The 16470-nt window shown below is 39.1% G+C and overlaps 1 protein-coding gene across 2 annotated transcripts in view; it reads left to right on the top strand.

Annotated features, from left to right (window-relative positions):
• brwd1 (bromodomain and WD repeat domain containing 1) overlaps positions 1 to 16158 on the top strand; it is a 29330-nt gene extending 13172 nt beyond the window's left edge. The window contains exons 18-42 of one of the 2 annotated variants that reach the window (XM_058799812.1): positions 1803 to 1988; positions 2104 to 2287; positions 4198 to 4288; positions 4366 to 4506; positions 4587 to 4657; positions 5990 to 6209; positions 6422 to 6538; positions 6693 to 6800; positions 7135 to 7259; positions 7364 to 7446; positions 7592 to 7703; positions 7780 to 7841; positions 8065 to 8220; positions 8617 to 8737; positions 9376 to 9501; positions 9605 to 9674; positions 9751 to 9804; positions 10037 to 10162; positions 10307 to 10459; positions 10577 to 10746; positions 10882 to 11024; positions 12380 to 12517; positions 12671 to 12985; positions 13279 to 13416; positions 14555 to 16158. In XM_058799812.1, coding sequence (XP_058655795.1) covers positions 1803 to 1988; positions 2104 to 2287; positions 4198 to 4288; positions 4366 to 4506; positions 4587 to 4657; positions 5990 to 6209; positions 6422 to 6538; positions 6693 to 6800; positions 7135 to 7259; positions 7364 to 7446; positions 7592 to 7703; positions 7780 to 7841; positions 8065 to 8220; positions 8617 to 8737; positions 9376 to 9501; positions 9605 to 9674; positions 9751 to 9804; positions 10037 to 10162; positions 10307 to 10459; positions 10577 to 10746; positions 10882 to 11024; positions 12380 to 12517; positions 12671 to 12985; positions 13279 to 13416; positions 14555 to 15987 — 4643 coding nt within the window. In that variant the 3' untranslated portion in view covers positions 15988 to 16158. The remainder of the gene's footprint in view (positions 1 to 1802; positions 1989 to 2103; positions 2288 to 4197; positions 4289 to 4365; positions 4507 to 4586; positions 4658 to 5989; positions 6210 to 6421; positions 6539 to 6692; positions 6801 to 7134; positions 7260 to 7363; positions 7447 to 7591; positions 7704 to 7779; positions 7842 to 8064; positions 8221 to 8616; positions 8738 to 9375; positions 9502 to 9604; positions 9675 to 9750; positions 9805 to 10036; positions 10163 to 10306; positions 10460 to 10576; positions 10747 to 10881; positions 11025 to 12379; positions 12518 to 12670; positions 12986 to 13278; positions 13417 to 14554) is intronic. The other variant, XM_058799813.1, reaches the window with a different exon arrangement.
• The last annotated feature ends 312 nt before the right edge of the window (positions 16159 to 16470 follow it).

Raw genomic sequence — 16470 nt, 5'->3', positions numbered from 1 at the left:
TCAACTTATTTAAAAAGCAATAAATCAACTTATTTAATAATCAGTACTCAAATAAAAAGAGTAATAGGGTGTCCGCGGGGTCTTAAAAAGTCTTAAATTTGTTCAAGAAAGTCTCAATTATGATTTCAAGAAGTCTTAAATTTGGAGACGGAAAGACCAGAATTGCGATATGGCTGAATGTGACGATTAAACTTCAAAAGGGTATGTTTTCATTGAATAAACATGAGCGCTGCAAGTTCAAATCTGAGCTGCTTTGTGTTCTACCTTTACCGGGAAAACCGTTATATTTCTGCCAAACGCGACACCTGCTGGCAGAGAATGAATAAGTTATGAGTGAGGAATGAGTAACGTAGGTTAATCTAGTACGCGTACGAGTGCATTTTTTCACTGCACGATTCAGTCTATTAAAATGCATTTAGGATGATCACATAATTTAACACATGGGGGCAGAAAATGTATAGCCTATATTTATATCATTTCATATAGTTAATATCACACGAAGAGTGCCTTTTTTTTTCTTTTTTTTTTTTTTTCTCCAAAAGTCAGCATGATTACAAATGATTTTATGCAACAGTTCAAAAAATAAGAAGTTAATATTAAGAGACTTACGTTTTAGACACCATATTTCCTGCTTTTGCTCCATTTTGCCAACAAAAATCGTTTCAAACAGTCACATCACTGTTTTGTGTCTCTGAGCAACATGACGGTGTTTCGTTCCTGAATGAATCAACCGTTTAAATGATTTGGTTCAATCGCAATGACTCGCTTAACACTGACTTACTGCCACCTACTGTCGGTTTTGGGTTCACATTTAAAGTATCTTAATTTTTTTTAAATAATTTCAAACATCAGTTTTCAACGGTTTGTTTCAAATATCAAAACATTATTTATGCATTTGTAACTGCAGATTAGCATTCTATGTCCCTCTGAGCTGCATTAAACAGTGTGTAAATACATCTAAATGCCACATCAGATGCTTTGCAAAGATACATTTTGTTGATGCTGATTTCATTTGCTTGGTAACAACCCAAATGCAAGAATTTGACTCAAAAGATGATGCACACTTTTAGAAAAAATGGCTTAAAGATGAAAATGCCCGTAAAACTTATTGGAAAAGATTAATTTCCATCACTGCTGTGAATTGACCACACAGAATATGAAGAATATCAAAAAAATTCAAAAGTCAGCTGTCCACGGTAATATTTAAGATATCCGCACAATAACACACTCAGCAAAATATTGTCTAATTATCGTTATAGATAAAGTCCCAGAAAATATCAAAATAACATTTGTCAATATTGCACACCCCTAATTCATTTTATTTAATTTTTATAATAATTTATTGATAATAATTGTTTAAATCAATATAATTAATACTTTTGACTTTCGTAAAAAGAAAAGTAAACTGCTTTTTACAGTTTAATATGGTACTATAGACATTACCCTCCCCCGCTCATATGGTATTAATTTTATTTGTGCAGGTCTTAACAAAGGACCTTTTCAAAAATTACGGTAAATTTGTTCCGGATACTTTTCACTAAGTTGTCCTGTTTCTTTCAACATACCTTCTGATGTTCATCGATGTTTATTTCACATGTGCTTTGCACTGCTGTTTGAACAGAGGTAGCAACAGCGAGCTGTCACACGAAATTAAATCGCACCAAAAACCACATTTATTGTTTGAATTCCTTGATAAAACTGGCAGAAAAATAACAAAGCACAAAACTTAAAGGCACAGGCAAAAAAAAAAACTGTATGATCATATGGAGTGTTTCTAATTGCCACCTTTAAAAATGTTTCAGGTGATGGTGAGGTTGTGGAGCAGGTGATCAGTCAGCAATCTACAGAGAGCGAGGAGGTTCGTCACAGCGCTTTGGATTTTGCCATCCGTCAGCTTCAGCAGCACCAGGACAGACATGTTGTATCTCAGGCAGAAGGCGGCTTTCGTGCTCCTGCCCGTGTGCCAGAGCCTGGAACTCCCCGCAGAGGTGCCTATAAGTTGAACTCCATTAGCATGTAGTCTTAGAGCGACATCCACTTCTGTACATTTGAAGTTGAAGCTCCAAAGAGTTTCATCTAATATAGCTGCGTTTGATTGCACAGTGTCGCAGAACGAGCGGATGGAGGTTCAGTCTCCACCTAATGTGGGTTTACGGCGCAGCGGACAGGTAGAGGGAGTCCGGCAGATGCACCAGAATGCTCCACGCAGTCAGATGGCCACAGAGAGGGACCTTCAGGCCTGGAGACGCAGGGTGGTGGTGCCTGAGCTTACAGCAAGTGGCTACAGGTGAGTTTCATCATTTAATGTTTCTACTCATTTATTTTGTCTATATACAAATTACACATGCAGGTATTTGGAAATGATACATCATTATAGTGAACTTTAACAGTATTGTTATTGCAGCCACAAAATACCATAAATAATTCTAGATGCCATATTACAAATTGTTTGGATTTCTAGAATGCATTTTTTAGAATACTACTTTTCCATTAACCTTTTTTAATTTAACAACACTGTGTATGCTGTGTAAAAGAGGCATACGCTCAGATGTAAACAACATGAAAATCCAAATTCACTTTCTGACAGTAGGTGGCGCTTAGAGAAAGGCAGAAATAAAATGGTAACCCCATCAGGGAGAAGGAAGTCAAACAGTATTTACACTTTAAAACAGTCGTTCAGATTTTTGTTTGCTATTGTGTTTTTCGAACAACACCAAATACTTTTTAAAACATTTGTTTACATGACATTTTGTTCTTGTCTAAAACATGCCAGATATGATTAAATATAAGATATAAGATTCTTTGCTATTGTTTTTTTTGTTTGAATCTGTTTGAAACATTTGTTTAATTACATATTGTTTTATTGTATTTAAAAGTTTTTCTATTAAAAAAAATAAACTTTGCGTTATATGCAACTAATGCAAGTACATTAGTTAAAATTCCTTCAAATAGTTATGATGGTCATGAACTTTGGATTAATTTTTTTTTTTTAAATGTAGTTTTATGTTCTTTAGCTACTTAAACTGTTAAATTGGCCCCTATTATGGGTTATGAAAGGTTCATATTTTGGTTTTGGGAGTCCCCAACAACAGGTTGACGTACATGCAAGGTCAAACAACACTTTCATTGTCTTATAATATGCACTTATTTTTGCCTTATTTGCTCAACGATTCATTTTTCCAAACCCCTCCTTAGAGTGATGCTAATTTGCGGTGATTGGACGATTTAATTTCCATTTCATCTGGCCTGTAATGCCTGATAAAGCAGCATTTGTGAGTGCAGTGCTGCTTTATGTACAACGTTACCAGGGAAACAGATGTTTTTACTGCTCCAAAAGCGGCATCTAGTGGCAAAGAATGAATTTGCATTTTCTTTCAGACCAAAGCGAAAATCAAGTTTTCCCAGGTCTGGGCCGCGGGCGGACAATATGCTAATGTTTCATGTTGACTTCAACATGAACAACCCGATCTCATGAAAGTGCGTATAAATAGTACGCCAAATAAAAACAAAAACTCGTGTTATTGATACGCAAAAATGTTACGCGATGGGTAGGAGTAGGGTTGTGGGGTAGATGCGTATCATATGTACATGAAAACTGCGTATCGTATACACGTGAAAACTGCGTATTATATGCACGCCAAACACGTGCGTATCATATGCACGTCAATTTTTGCGTATCAATACCACAAGTTTTTTTTATTTGGCGTACTATTTATACGTATTTTCATGAGACTGGGCTCTCATGAAACGGCCTGGGATTCGTTTTAAAAATGACTCGTTTAAATGATTCAGAGTCTACTCTTTCTTTTGAGAGACAATAACTTTATACACGGTGCACTTTCAGATTTAAAACTTTGCAGCATGTTTTCATTCACTTAGAGCTGTGTTAAACTGCATGAAAGGTCATTTTTAAAAATCCATAATAGGGGCACTTTAATGGAGTTTTGTATATTTGTGTATAGATGTTTAAACATTTGTCACTTTATTGAAAATATTAAAATGGAAAAATTGTCATTCTTAATGCTGACTTGTATGGGTGTATGTTGTATTGTGAGATGGGAATATCTTTGCTAAGTTGTTGGTTATCGGAAAGTAAACAAGAAAGCTATCGGTTGGTCTTCAGATGGTAAAGATGAGGTTTAAGTAAGCAAAAACACCCTGAACAAATTTAATTTAGTGAATGACTTGTTCATTTAGGGCACAGGAGTCATTCAGAATAGCGAAGGGTGATGAGGAGGTCACCCTTTACAACACCAAGAGAAGGAGAGTGACCCACACCACCTTCAGGGTAGGGTTCTGCCTCCTTATGAAGTGCATTATGGGTATTGATGTCAGCACTGAATAAACATCCTGTTCTGCCCATAGGATGATTCTGATGATGAAGAGCCGGGCCTCAAACGTACACAGTCACGTAAACGGCAGAAGAATCAGGAGCGTAAAGAGACTCTAGCTGAGGAGTACATTGAGTTCTCATGTGAGGAGGGGGAGGAAACGGCGTCTTCTGAGGTTGAGTGTTTGTTAATTCACTTTTTAAAATACTGTTATGCCATATTATACATGTTAATAATTATGCGTTAATGATGTAGGCCAGTGAAATTGAGGGAGGTGACGTTGATTCGTCTGTTGATGAAGAGGAATGGAGGAGTGATAGCTCAAGGTATTTATTCTGCCACCGTAGTCATTTTAAAAAGGAAGTGTGTAATATCTGCCACTAGTGACACCAAGTGGAATTGCAATCTGTTTCCAATAATAATGCACAGTAAATCTAATTAAAATTGAAAGCAGAAATGTTCAGTTGACTTTTATTTTTATTTTTTTACTCGTACTCAAAAATCATTGCAAGCAGTAGCGTCTACCTGAAGTAACTTAATAATATTTATGACCTGTTGATAATTTTATAACTTTGATAATCTTATATCTCTGTTAGCGTCATAGGTGAAGCCCTTTCATGATATATATTTAGGTTTATTTTTTAATATTCACATAATTCCAAGCATTTTGCAAATATTGAGATTTGGGGAAAAGTGTTATTGCATAATGAAAAACAATACTTATTTGGAAAAAATTATTATTAATAATAATAATGTATGCAGGCGTGTTGTTCCAACAGTGATTGTAAACTGAAATTAAATTAAATTCAGTCCACCTTTTAAAGACTTTTAAAGTGTGAATGTAAAATCAGGACTTTGGAGCTGTCATTATTTCGAAATGGTTCACTTGGAAACTGTTGTTGTTTTTGTAATTCTGGAATTTGGTCCTGCTCATAACGCAGAAATTATAAACTAGACCTTTAAAGTATTAAAGCATTAGTTCACCCAAAAATGAAAATTCTGTCATTGATTACTCGCCCTCATGTCGTTCCAAACCCGTAACACTTTCGTTCATCTTCGGATCACAGATTAAGATATCTTTGATGAAATCCGAAAGCTCTCTGACCCTCCATAGACAGCAAGGGTCCTACCACGATCAAGGTCCAGAAAGGTACCAAGAACATCGACAAAATAGTCCATGTGACATCAGGGGTTCGTCCATAATTTTATGAAGTTACGATGATACTTTTTGTGCGCAAAAAAACCCAACTTTATTCAACAATTCAAAATGCTGATAGGGTGACGCGGAGGAGAAGAATTGTTGAATAAAGTTATTTTAGTTTTTTGAGCAACAAAATATTCTTGTAGCTTCATAAAATTACGGTTGAACCACTGTCACATGGACTGTTAATGATGCCCTTACTGTGTTTCTGTACCTTGATCGTGGTAGGACCCTTGCTGTCTACGAAGGGTCAGAAAGCTCTCGGATTTCATTAAAAATATCTTCATTTGTGTTGTGAAGATGAACAAAGGTCTTACGGGCTTGGAACGACAAAAAGGTAAATTAATGACAGAATTAAAATTTTTGGGTTTACTATCCCTTTAAGTCTTTATTATAGTTTTCATCTCTAACATGTTCATGAGGAAATATTTACATGTCTCTTTGTTCATAATTAAAGTCACTCCTCCAGTGATTATTCTGACTGGATGGCAGATGCAGGAATAAGTTTGCGACCAACTGCATCTCCATCTCGTCGACGTGCAAGGCGCAGGATCAGCAGCTCTGAGGAAGAGGATGAGGAAGACGAAGATGTAGCAGATGAGGAGCAAACCATAGATGAAGAGGAACAGGTGTCTTCACCCCGAAAGCACAAGAAAGCCAAAAGCAAAACACCAAAGGTGTACAGCACAGCCATTACTGTCACTATTACAAATTCTTATATGGTCCTTTTAAAGTTTATCACCTTAGTACTTAAGTAGCCCACCCTTCCCTCCCCAGTTTTGGTTTCCTCAAATTCCTAGTTGTATCTCTGGAGAGACATTTTTTATTTTTATTTTATTGGCTAACTATGGGAGTTTTAATGCCCTTTTTAAAAATTTGTTGTCTTTAGCCACCAAAACCGAGACCGCCCATTAATAGAGAAATCTCCAATGAGTTCCGTCCCTCAGCATGGATTACTGACGTCATTCCCCGAAAGTCCCCCTTCGTCCCTCAAATGGGAGACGAGGTACAGAATAAGTTTTCTTTCATCTCATCTGTTTTAATGTACAGCTAATCGGATAAAAAGCCTTTTTAATTAGGGCCCGAGCACCGAGGTGCGAGGACCCTCTTGGAATTGCTCCGTTTATTATGTTTGTTTATTTTTTTGAATCTGTCCACAGGTCATCTATTTTCGTCAGGGTCATGAGGCATACGTGGATGCAGTCTGCAGGACTAACCTGTACCCCATTAACCCAGACAGACAGCCATGGAAGAAGATGGAGATAAGAGTAAGATCAAAACAATCCTGGGATTTATTTTTTTTTCTTCTGACACAGTTGATTTTATGAGATGCATCCCTTCATAAGTGATTTGCAAAACTTTGCATTGATCTGATCGTAACAGTATGCATATATACATTGGTAACTAAACTAATACCAGTCATGATCTGAAATGCCTGAGCTAGAGTTTATCATCAAAATGATCTGTATAATTACCTCCCAGAAGTGTCTCGCAAAGTATTTAACCTTGAACATGCTTTTAAACAATACATGCAACTTGCCTAACTTTTAATGTTTTCAGCATGTCTGGCTTTGAAAATCATAAATCATTTGTTTTTACCAGGACCAAGAGTTTGTAAAAATAACAGGGATCAAGTATGAAGTGTGCCCTCCAACCCTGTGCTGTCTGAAACTGACCCAGATTGACCCTGGAACAGGCAAAATAACAGACCGATCCTTTTCAATAAAGTAAGTTGGCAAGATATGAGTTGAAATTTCAATTATATTGGCATCGATGCGTCTTTGTGTAGATTAAGCAAAAGTGCATGTTTTGGTGCCATTTTTTTTCTTAGATATCATGATATGCCGGATGTAATTGATTTTCTGGTGCTGCGTCAAAGCTACGATGAGGCACGGAACAGAGTGTGGACATCGAGTAAGTTTGGAGTCATGACCTGAGAACAGAGTCCATTGAGTTTTTATTTTGGTAGCCTGCATCAGTATTCAATCATTCAGTTTTCTACAGAAATAAAACGTATTGAGTCATGTCTGTCCTGGTTTTCGTGCTTTGTTTTCTGCAGGTGATCGGTTTCGCTCTGTGATCGATGATGCCTGGTGGTTTGGGTCCATAGTTTGTCAGGAACCATATCAGTCCGAATATCCCGACAGCCTTTTTCAGTGCTTCAAAGTCAAGTAAGCCCAAACTGAATTATTGGATGGTGTACTCTCTAGTCCTTTGGCAGTGGTTTTTAACTTCATGTTTTTGCAGGTGGGACAATGGTGAGACAGAAAAGCTGAGTCCATGGGACGTGGAGGCTATTCCTGAAAACGGTACTTCTGACCACTCGAGCATTATCTTAAACCAGATGCACAATGTTTGTTTCTTGCAGTGTTTTTTTTTTTTTTTTCCTTTGAGATGAATTTGCATATCAGCAGTCTTTGCACTAAATATTCAGAGTGTGTATGTTTACTCCATTTCTAACAGAAAGGTACTTTGTCATTGTGTTTTAATTAAGCGAGTGGTTTATTCATTGGGTTATTTGGGTTTCTGCAGCTGAGCAGCCGGAGTCGGAGAGTGCAGGAGTGCCGGTGACAGATGAGGAGATGATCGATATCCTGTATAAACCTCAGGAGGGTGAATGGGGGGACAAGGGTCGAGACCAAGAGAGTGCACGCATCGTTGCAGGCATAGAACAGCTTGTGACTGTGGGTGCGTTATCCTATTTTGTCTTTTCTTCTTTTTTTGTCATTTAAGCAATTCAAATTTTGATGAACTACTTGTGCGTAATGGCGTTCCAGTCCCTTGACTCATAAACTTTTTGAAGCTTTTAAAACTTACTAAAAATCATTTAAGGAGATTTGTAAAAGTAATCCATATGAATTTAGCAGTTTTTTAATTTATTTATGTTTTGGATTACGTAGACTTTCATTGTGTGGACAAAATTGAAAATGAAAAATATCTTCAGTTGTGTTCCAATGATGGACTTCTGGGTTTGGAACAACATGAGTGACTAAATAATGACAGAAAACATCACTTTTCAGTAAACTAACTCTTTAACTGTGACCCTCTGATGTATGAAGTGTCAATTTCTGTCCTTTTCAACAGATATCGCAGCGCCTTTCTCTGGTCCGGTTGACCTTGCTCAGTATCCAACATATTGTGCTGTCATTGCATATCCCACCGACCTTAACACCATCAAACTGCGGCTCAAGCACAACTTCTACAGGTTTGTAGCTTAACCAGTGCAGTCCACCTAAAAATAAAAATTGTCACCATTCACTCATCCCTGTAACATTTCGAAACCTGTATGATAGTCTTTGTTTCATGATGCACATAAGTAGAAATTTTGAAGAATGTTCATGCTGCTCTTTTCCATATAACCCGTAAGACTTTCATTCATCTTCAAGAAACAAATGATTTATTTATTTTTTTTAATAAACCTGAGAGATTTCTGTCCCTCCGTCAGAAATCCATACCATCAAGACTTTGACTCAAAAAGTTTATAAAGGCATTGCAAAAAGTAATTGAACTGAGTGGTTTAATTCAGGTCTGCTGAAGAGACACGTTATATGAACGGATTTAATTTAGGCTTTTATTCATAAACTTTGATCAGTGCACATACATGGAGCACTTCCAATATTGTCACCTGCAGCTTGACTATACTTGCTTGACATGCAAGAAGAAACTTTGTTGGTTTTTGCAGAAGCTTAAACATGCTTAACCCCATTGGACTCACTACTGTTATGATCATTTTTGTTGTACAAAAAGAGTAGTTTGACCATTCTTCAAAATAGATTCCCACAGAAAGAAAGTGGAATGACTCTGAATGAATGAGAGTTTGAATGTCTTGTTTTTTTTTTTTAGGAGACTGTCTGCATTGATCTGGGATGTAAAACACATTGAACAAAATGCCAAGACTTTTAATGAGCCCCGCAGCAAGATTGCACAGTCTGCAAAAATCATAACAAATGTTCTTCTGAAGTTCATAAGGTTGGTCTTTAGTGAAGATCCATTTGTGATATTTATGTTTTGTTCTGTAATTTAATAAACTTTTTTTTTTTTTTTTTTTTTCTTTTTTCCCTGGTGGCCACAGTAAACTTCACTGTACAGATATTATGGAGATCTACAATGCCGTTGAAAACATGGAGTACTCTGACGATGAGGTGAGTGTATTTGTTTCACCTGTATTTTCTTTGCCTTTTCTGGAAAACCAGAGATTGACTCAGATGTGGCTTTTAGGACATGGATGACATTGATGCACCTGGAACCTCTGCAGGACAAAGACTTCGCCAGGTAGTGCGAGATATTAAATGTATATAACTGTACTGTAATCCCAATTTTTGGGTGGAATGAGAGTATATACTGCACATTGGTAGAAATGTCGCCAGAGATCATGCTGCACTGTTGATTATCCTACTATAATGATTCATTTTAAAAATTCCATCACTAAACAGAAAACGAGAAGTTTGTTGAGATGGAAAAATGAATGCGTTTAAGATGCTGTTGTGTGTCTTGATTTCGTCAGCCATCACTGGAGGTTGTGCAGGACAGGGATGCATGGAAGGACAACTGCAAACGTTTGCTGAACTACATGTTTGAGTGCGAGGATTCAGAGCCGTTCCGGGATCCTGTAGATCAGAGAGAATATCCTGTGAGTCAAAAAAAAAACAATCAATAGAATCATGTTAGGGAAGTGGTTATCTGTCTTAATTGGAGATGTGGATCTGATTTAAAGGTGGGATCAAGCATTGTCAGTAGAAGCAGGAAGTTAAATGTGTCCTCTTTGTGTCTCCAGGATTACTGTAATATTATCGATACCCCTATGGACCTTGGAACAGTGCGGCTAACTCTTGAAGAAGACCGCTATGAAAATCCTATAGACCTTTGCAAGGACACCAGGCTTATTTTTGCCAATGCTAAAGCCTACACGCCAAGCAAACGGTCAAAGGTAATGCATTAATGTCTTGGATAATCCTTTTCTTTTTCTGCCTTTTCTTCTTTCTGCTTGCCTTTTTGCTTAATTCTTGAAGACACATTAATGGTCTTGCACTATTTGTGTTGACAGATTTACAGTATGACTTTGCGACTGTCTGCGTTTTTCGAAGAGAGTATACGGAAAATAATTTCAGACTATAAGACTGCCATCAAAAGTAGCTTGAAGCTGCGACGCAGTCAAAGATTCAGGAAGAAATTACAGCATCAGGAGTCGGCTCCTTCTATCCAAGGATCCACACGGTAAGCGGATCGCCCTGCCATGTTTATGCTGCGGTCTCTTATTTGTATTCTTTTTATTTTATTTTATTTTTTTCCTGAATTGTTTACATTCAGAAAACAAACCGGTCTTTTTTATTTTTTCCCTCTTGACCCTAGTCAAAAGAGGGCTACTACAAAAACTCAGGAAAACACAGAACAGTCTACAGCCAAATCTACCTCAGCCAAAGTGTCTGGACCAGAGCGCCGCAGAGTCAATGAAGCCAAGGATACCTTCAGACGGAGTTGCTCATCTTCATCTGGTAAGACAGACAACTCATGAAAATTATTTGTTTCTGGTATTAAAATATAAGGCGCACTGTTGCAACACCACCTGTGTACAGGTCAGTTAAATTTAAAAATAAAAGTTGATTTTAAATTTTCGTTTTCAGTGAACTGTCCATTCATATGAAGAGGTGGAATTCTTATGTGGAATTTAAAAAAAAAAAGGACACAAAGCATTAAAGGAACACTCCACTTTTTTTGAAAATAGGCTCATTTTCCAACTCCCCAAGCGTTAAACAGTTGAGTTTTACTGTTTTCGAGTCCATTCAGCCGGTCTCCTGGTCTGGCGGTAGCACTTTTAGCGTAGCTTAGCATAAATCATTGAATCTGATTAGACTGTTAGCATCTCGCTCAAAAATGACCAAAGAGTTTCGATATTTTTCCTATTTAAAATTTGACTCTTCTGTAGGTACATCGTGCACTAAGACTGACGGAAAATGAGAAGTTGCGATTTTCTAGGCTGATATGGCTAGGAACTATACTCTCATTCCGGAGTAATAATCAAGGAACTTTGCTGCCGTACCATGGGTGCAGCAGGCGCAATGATATTACGCAGCGCCTGAAAGTAGTCCCCAGCTAGGTAACTAGTTATGATATAGCTGGGGACTACTTTCAGATGCTAACGGTCTAATCAGATTCAATGATCTATGCTAAAAGTGCTACCGCCAGACCCAGAGATCGGCTGAATGGATTCGAAAACAGTGAAACTCGACTGTTAAACTCTTGGGGAGTTGGAAAATGAGCCTATTTTTAAAAAAAAGTGGCGTGTTCCTTTAAAAGTGGTTTTTATGAGCAGACTTGAGACTGCATTATTCACTGACAGTCTTCCCCTCCAATGAGTTGTAAACTCTACAACCACTCGAAATCCAGATCAGTACAAGTTGTGAGTGAATAATTCAGCCTGGTTTTATGAACTGGATCCACTACTTCCACCAATGGTTGTTCCTGTTGAATGCACAGTGCTTTAATGGGATCCATTCTTTAGAAACCCACCAGGTGGAGCCATTTATCTGTTGACCAGATATTATGAGGAGCGTCTAGCTGCAGCTTACAAGATCCAGGGAGCGTGGTTTGATCCAGATCCAACTCCTCCCACCTTACATATACCTAAACCTACCCATCTCCACCCCTAAACCTACCAATCTCCACCCCCTAGATGTGGATCCAACCACTCCCCCTGGATCTTGTGGACTGCAGCGAGCCCTACTTGGATATTATAGACAACAATTAAGTAGAAAATACTGGTCAAATTGATTCCTTTTATAACATGGGACTTTCAGAAACTCTGGAATTACCGTCAGGTGCTAAAGACAGTTTGTGCTTTTGATAATAGGGTCTGATCATGACAGCAAACAATCTCCGAGTCAGTCAGAAGAGGATGAGGAACGTTCATCCTCATTTCGTGTCTTCAGACGAGAGACTAGAGCCACAAGAAGAGCTGCACAGAATAATGGAGCAAAACGCAGACATGGTGGGATCTTTTAGACAAACTGTTAAACAAACCCTGTGTGTGTCATTGTGTGCGGTTGAGTAGAAATTTCAAGCACTTTCAGCTAGTGGAAAATGACACATACTTATTTTGACAATAACAAATTACTTTTCAATTTTGCCTTGTGTATCTTAGAGGGCCATGCCAAGATGAATGGACATAGCAGGTCACACGAGCGTCAGAGAGCACGACCCTGCAGCGATTCTGACCAAGAGCCTTCGCAAGGCTCTGACGCCTCAGAGAACGAGTCGTCATCATCTGTCAGTCGCCGACCGAGGGCTCGCAAGACTGCCATGGCAGCAGTTAATAAGATGAAACTCATGGATACCCTGGAAGACGATGAAGGCTCGGATGAGGAGGGGCATGGAGGCAGCACCCGACCTGCGACCCGTGCTAGCAAACGCTCTGCTGTCATTCAGAGCAGTTCTGATTCAGAAGAAGAGGAAGAAGGTATAGACGTCTACACAGCTTAAGGTCCTTGCACACCGACTCCCAAATTTTCATATTTGTTTTTTCGGGGGTTTTTTCATGTTGGTCATCCTTTCCTATCAAAATGCTTGCTAGGGATGCGAAAACGCAGAAAATCGAACCTCATCTGAATTTTTTTTTTTTTTTTAAACATGCTAAAATTTCGGACTCAGTGTGCAATGACCTTTATATGTTTTTACCGCTTTTACACAATTTCAATGTAATGTAACTTGAATGTACATTCCCTCCTTTTATTGTTATTGTTGTTCTCACAGAGTCAAATGAAAGTGACGTTTCAGCCAGTGAAGAAGAGAAAAGTGATGGCAGCGCAGACAGTGATTTATCTTCTCAAAACAAAGCGGAGAGTAGAACTGCTGGGCGCAGACCATCTAGAAGATCAGCAGAAAAAAAGGGTGCGTTTGGTAGATTCCTTGAGCTCTATTATCAACATGAAATCCAGATTTTATTCATCTGCACATTCCTGGTTTTGCACAATTTGTTATCAAGCATTCTATTACAAAGAAAGTCTGTCATCTTAATGATAATAACACATTAAAGGGTTAGTTCACCCAAAAATTAAAATACTCACACTGGAGGCATCCTAGGTGTATATGGCTTTCTTCTTTCAGACAAATCCAATCAGGGTTATATTCAAAATTGTCCTGGCTATTCCAAGCGGTATCATTGCAGTGGGCTGGTGTTTCTGTACAACAGTCTAAAACACGTTAAATAAAGTGCGCGCATCCATAAGAAAACGTGCCTCACACAGCTCCGGGTGGGTGAATAAAGGCCTCCTGTAGCGAATCCATGTGTTTTTGTAAGAAAAATATCCATATTTCAAACACAAACACTTTTGTTTACAGGAGCAAAGGAAGCACAATTTAGCAAAGGAAAACCGGTCTCCTCTTGGCTTATATCGAAATCCTCCAACATTTTTCTTTACAAATCCTCGGTTTCTACTTCTAATTTGTGACCGGTGTTTTGTTTTGTTCTATCTCTGTGTTTGTCACTAATCGGAACGGAACGACTTCCGCGTACTACAGTTAGATGAAGTGAGAGAAAAGTGTTTGTGTTTGAAATATGGATATTTTTCTTACAAAAACACATGGATTCGCTACAGGAGGCCTTTATTCACCCACCCGGAGCTGTGAGGCACGTTTTCTTATGGATGCGCGCACTTTATTTAACGTGTTTTAGACTGTTGTACAGAAACACCAGCCCACTGCAATGATACCGCTTGAAAGAGGCAGGACCATTTTTAATATAACCCTGATTGGATTCATCGGAAAGAAGAAAGTCATATACACCTAGGATGCCTCGAGGGTGAGTAAAACACAGGCTAGTTTTCATTTTTGGGTGAACTGACCCTTTAAAAACATGCTTGGCTTGTTCAGGCTCAAATAAAAATGGCTTGATTGCTAGGACAAAAGTTTAACCTCCTTTGCACAATCCAGTCAGTTCCTCTACAAAATGAAGTATGGGCCTTTAACATTAAACATTAATGGGTCGCTGACACTAAAGAAAGGTGCATTTCTGTATTTCTATTTTTAGAAACGTCTCCTTTCATTAATGGGCACAGCACCAAACGGCAACGAGTGGAAAGTGAGGACAACACAGATGATGGGGAGAGTCAGAATGAAAGTGTGAACGGGGAGTCGGACGAGGATCTCGTTGTCAGGCGGAAGTCCACCAGGAAGACTGCAAAAGCCGCTGTCACTAAAATAAAAAAATTGAATGACACTGATGCTGAAGAAGAGAATTGCTCCAGAGACCGACGTCAGAAAAATCGGCCAAGCAAGCAGGATTCTGAAAGGAGTTCTGATGAGGATGTTGAGGTGCCCAAAACTCAAAAGCACCCTTATCAAAACGGAAGGAAGGTGGATGCAAAAGAGCTGAAGAGGAGTAAAGCACCATCAGAAAGCCAAGAACAAGCTTCTGCCACAAAACTGCAAGTTACCCGCAAAAAAACCTCAACCACAGATGCATTAACATCAACCACCCAGGACTCAGAGGAGCTCAGTGATGTTTCAGAAAAATCTGTTGCTCGCAGGAAGAGAATTAAATCAGAAGACGAAGAAAATCAAAGTGATGGTGAAGAAAGAAGGTTGCTCAGAAACAGAAAGTGTGCGTCCAACGCTCGCAAAAAGAAGCTTGAAGCAATGTCGGATGCCTCCAGTTCGCAAAGTGAAGAGGAGGTAGACCGAAGACAGAGGAAAAAGGAGGATACTTCCTCTGATGAATGGCAAAAGAGCGATGCATCAGAAGAGGACAAGAAGGCACATCCGAGGAGGAAGCCTTGCCTTAAAGTTGCATCCAAAGGAATCTCTCTTAGAACTCTTCCCAAGAAGAGCTACATTATGGAGGACTCGGATGAAGAATTCAGTCCTGAGATGGAGATGCAATCAAAGAACGGAAAGAGCAAGGAGCGGGCCAACTCCCGGGTGAGAAAACCATCAGGTGGTAACTCCAAAAGAAAACGTGGTGGCTCCTCTGAGTCTGAAGACGCAGACAATAAAAGTAGTAGGACCAGTGATGAAAACGAGGGCATGACACCTCAAAGAAAGCATGCGAAACGCTACAAGCGCTTAAGGGGCTCAACGGACTCTGAGAGTGACTCCGAAACTAGGTGCAAATCCGAGAATGGTCGGGAGCGATGGTCTCAGGAGAAGCTTCCCAAGGCGGCCCGGCAACGACGGAAGCAAAGCGAAAGCGACGAAGGAAGCAACGAGGATGCCAGCGATGATGGAAGCGACTCTGAGAGCGAAGAGTCTGGCGAGTCTGAATCAGATGCCAGCTCATGTTCACAGAGCAGTCCAAAGAGAAAGCTAAGGGACCGTGGCCGAGGAACCGCACAGACCAGGAAACACCAGAGGGATGTTTCCGATGAGGATAGCGACGTGTCGTATGGGAAACCTCAACGGGCCACACGCATCCGGACCAGAAACAGAGGCAAACGGACTGTGAATTACCAAGACAGCGAATGAAGGACTTGACAGTTGAGCCATGCAAGAGACACTAACTGGAGACCTTGAAGACACACTTGATTGTCCCAACATAAAAACAATGGTAGTAGCACTGGAGTCCTCAATATACTGTGAATCAGTTTCATTCAGGGATATTTATGTTTTCTATGAAAAAAAAAATAAAAATAAAAATCAGAAATGAATTATAAAATGTATTTGATCTACTGGTTTGGCTATGCAAACCAGCCCCACTCTGTGATTCGGCCAACAGGAAAGACTGCATAGAGAAGCATTGTTTGCTTGGGTGCTATCCTAATATACCTCCTGTTTAATCGAGCATATTTGCTGGCTTGCACTAAAAGGCACACTGTAATGAGGTATTTTATACACTAGTTCTGCATTAGAAACTCAGGGGTCAACTACGTTTACCATATTCTCAAACTTGCATTTGTTTCTTGTTTCAATATTTAGCTCTAGGGTTCTAGTGTCATATTTTCGACATGA

Source organism: Onychostoma macrolepis, chromosome 15, assembly GCF_012432095.1.
Source record: "Onychostoma macrolepis isolate SWU-2019 chromosome 15, ASM1243209v1, whole genome shotgun sequence".
Classification (NCBI taxonomy): domain Eukaryota; kingdom Metazoa; phylum Chordata; class Actinopteri; order Cypriniformes; family Cyprinidae; genus Onychostoma; species Onychostoma macrolepis.
Note: the sequence above shows the minus strand (reverse complement) of the source record. Positions and strands in the feature narration are given on the sequence as shown.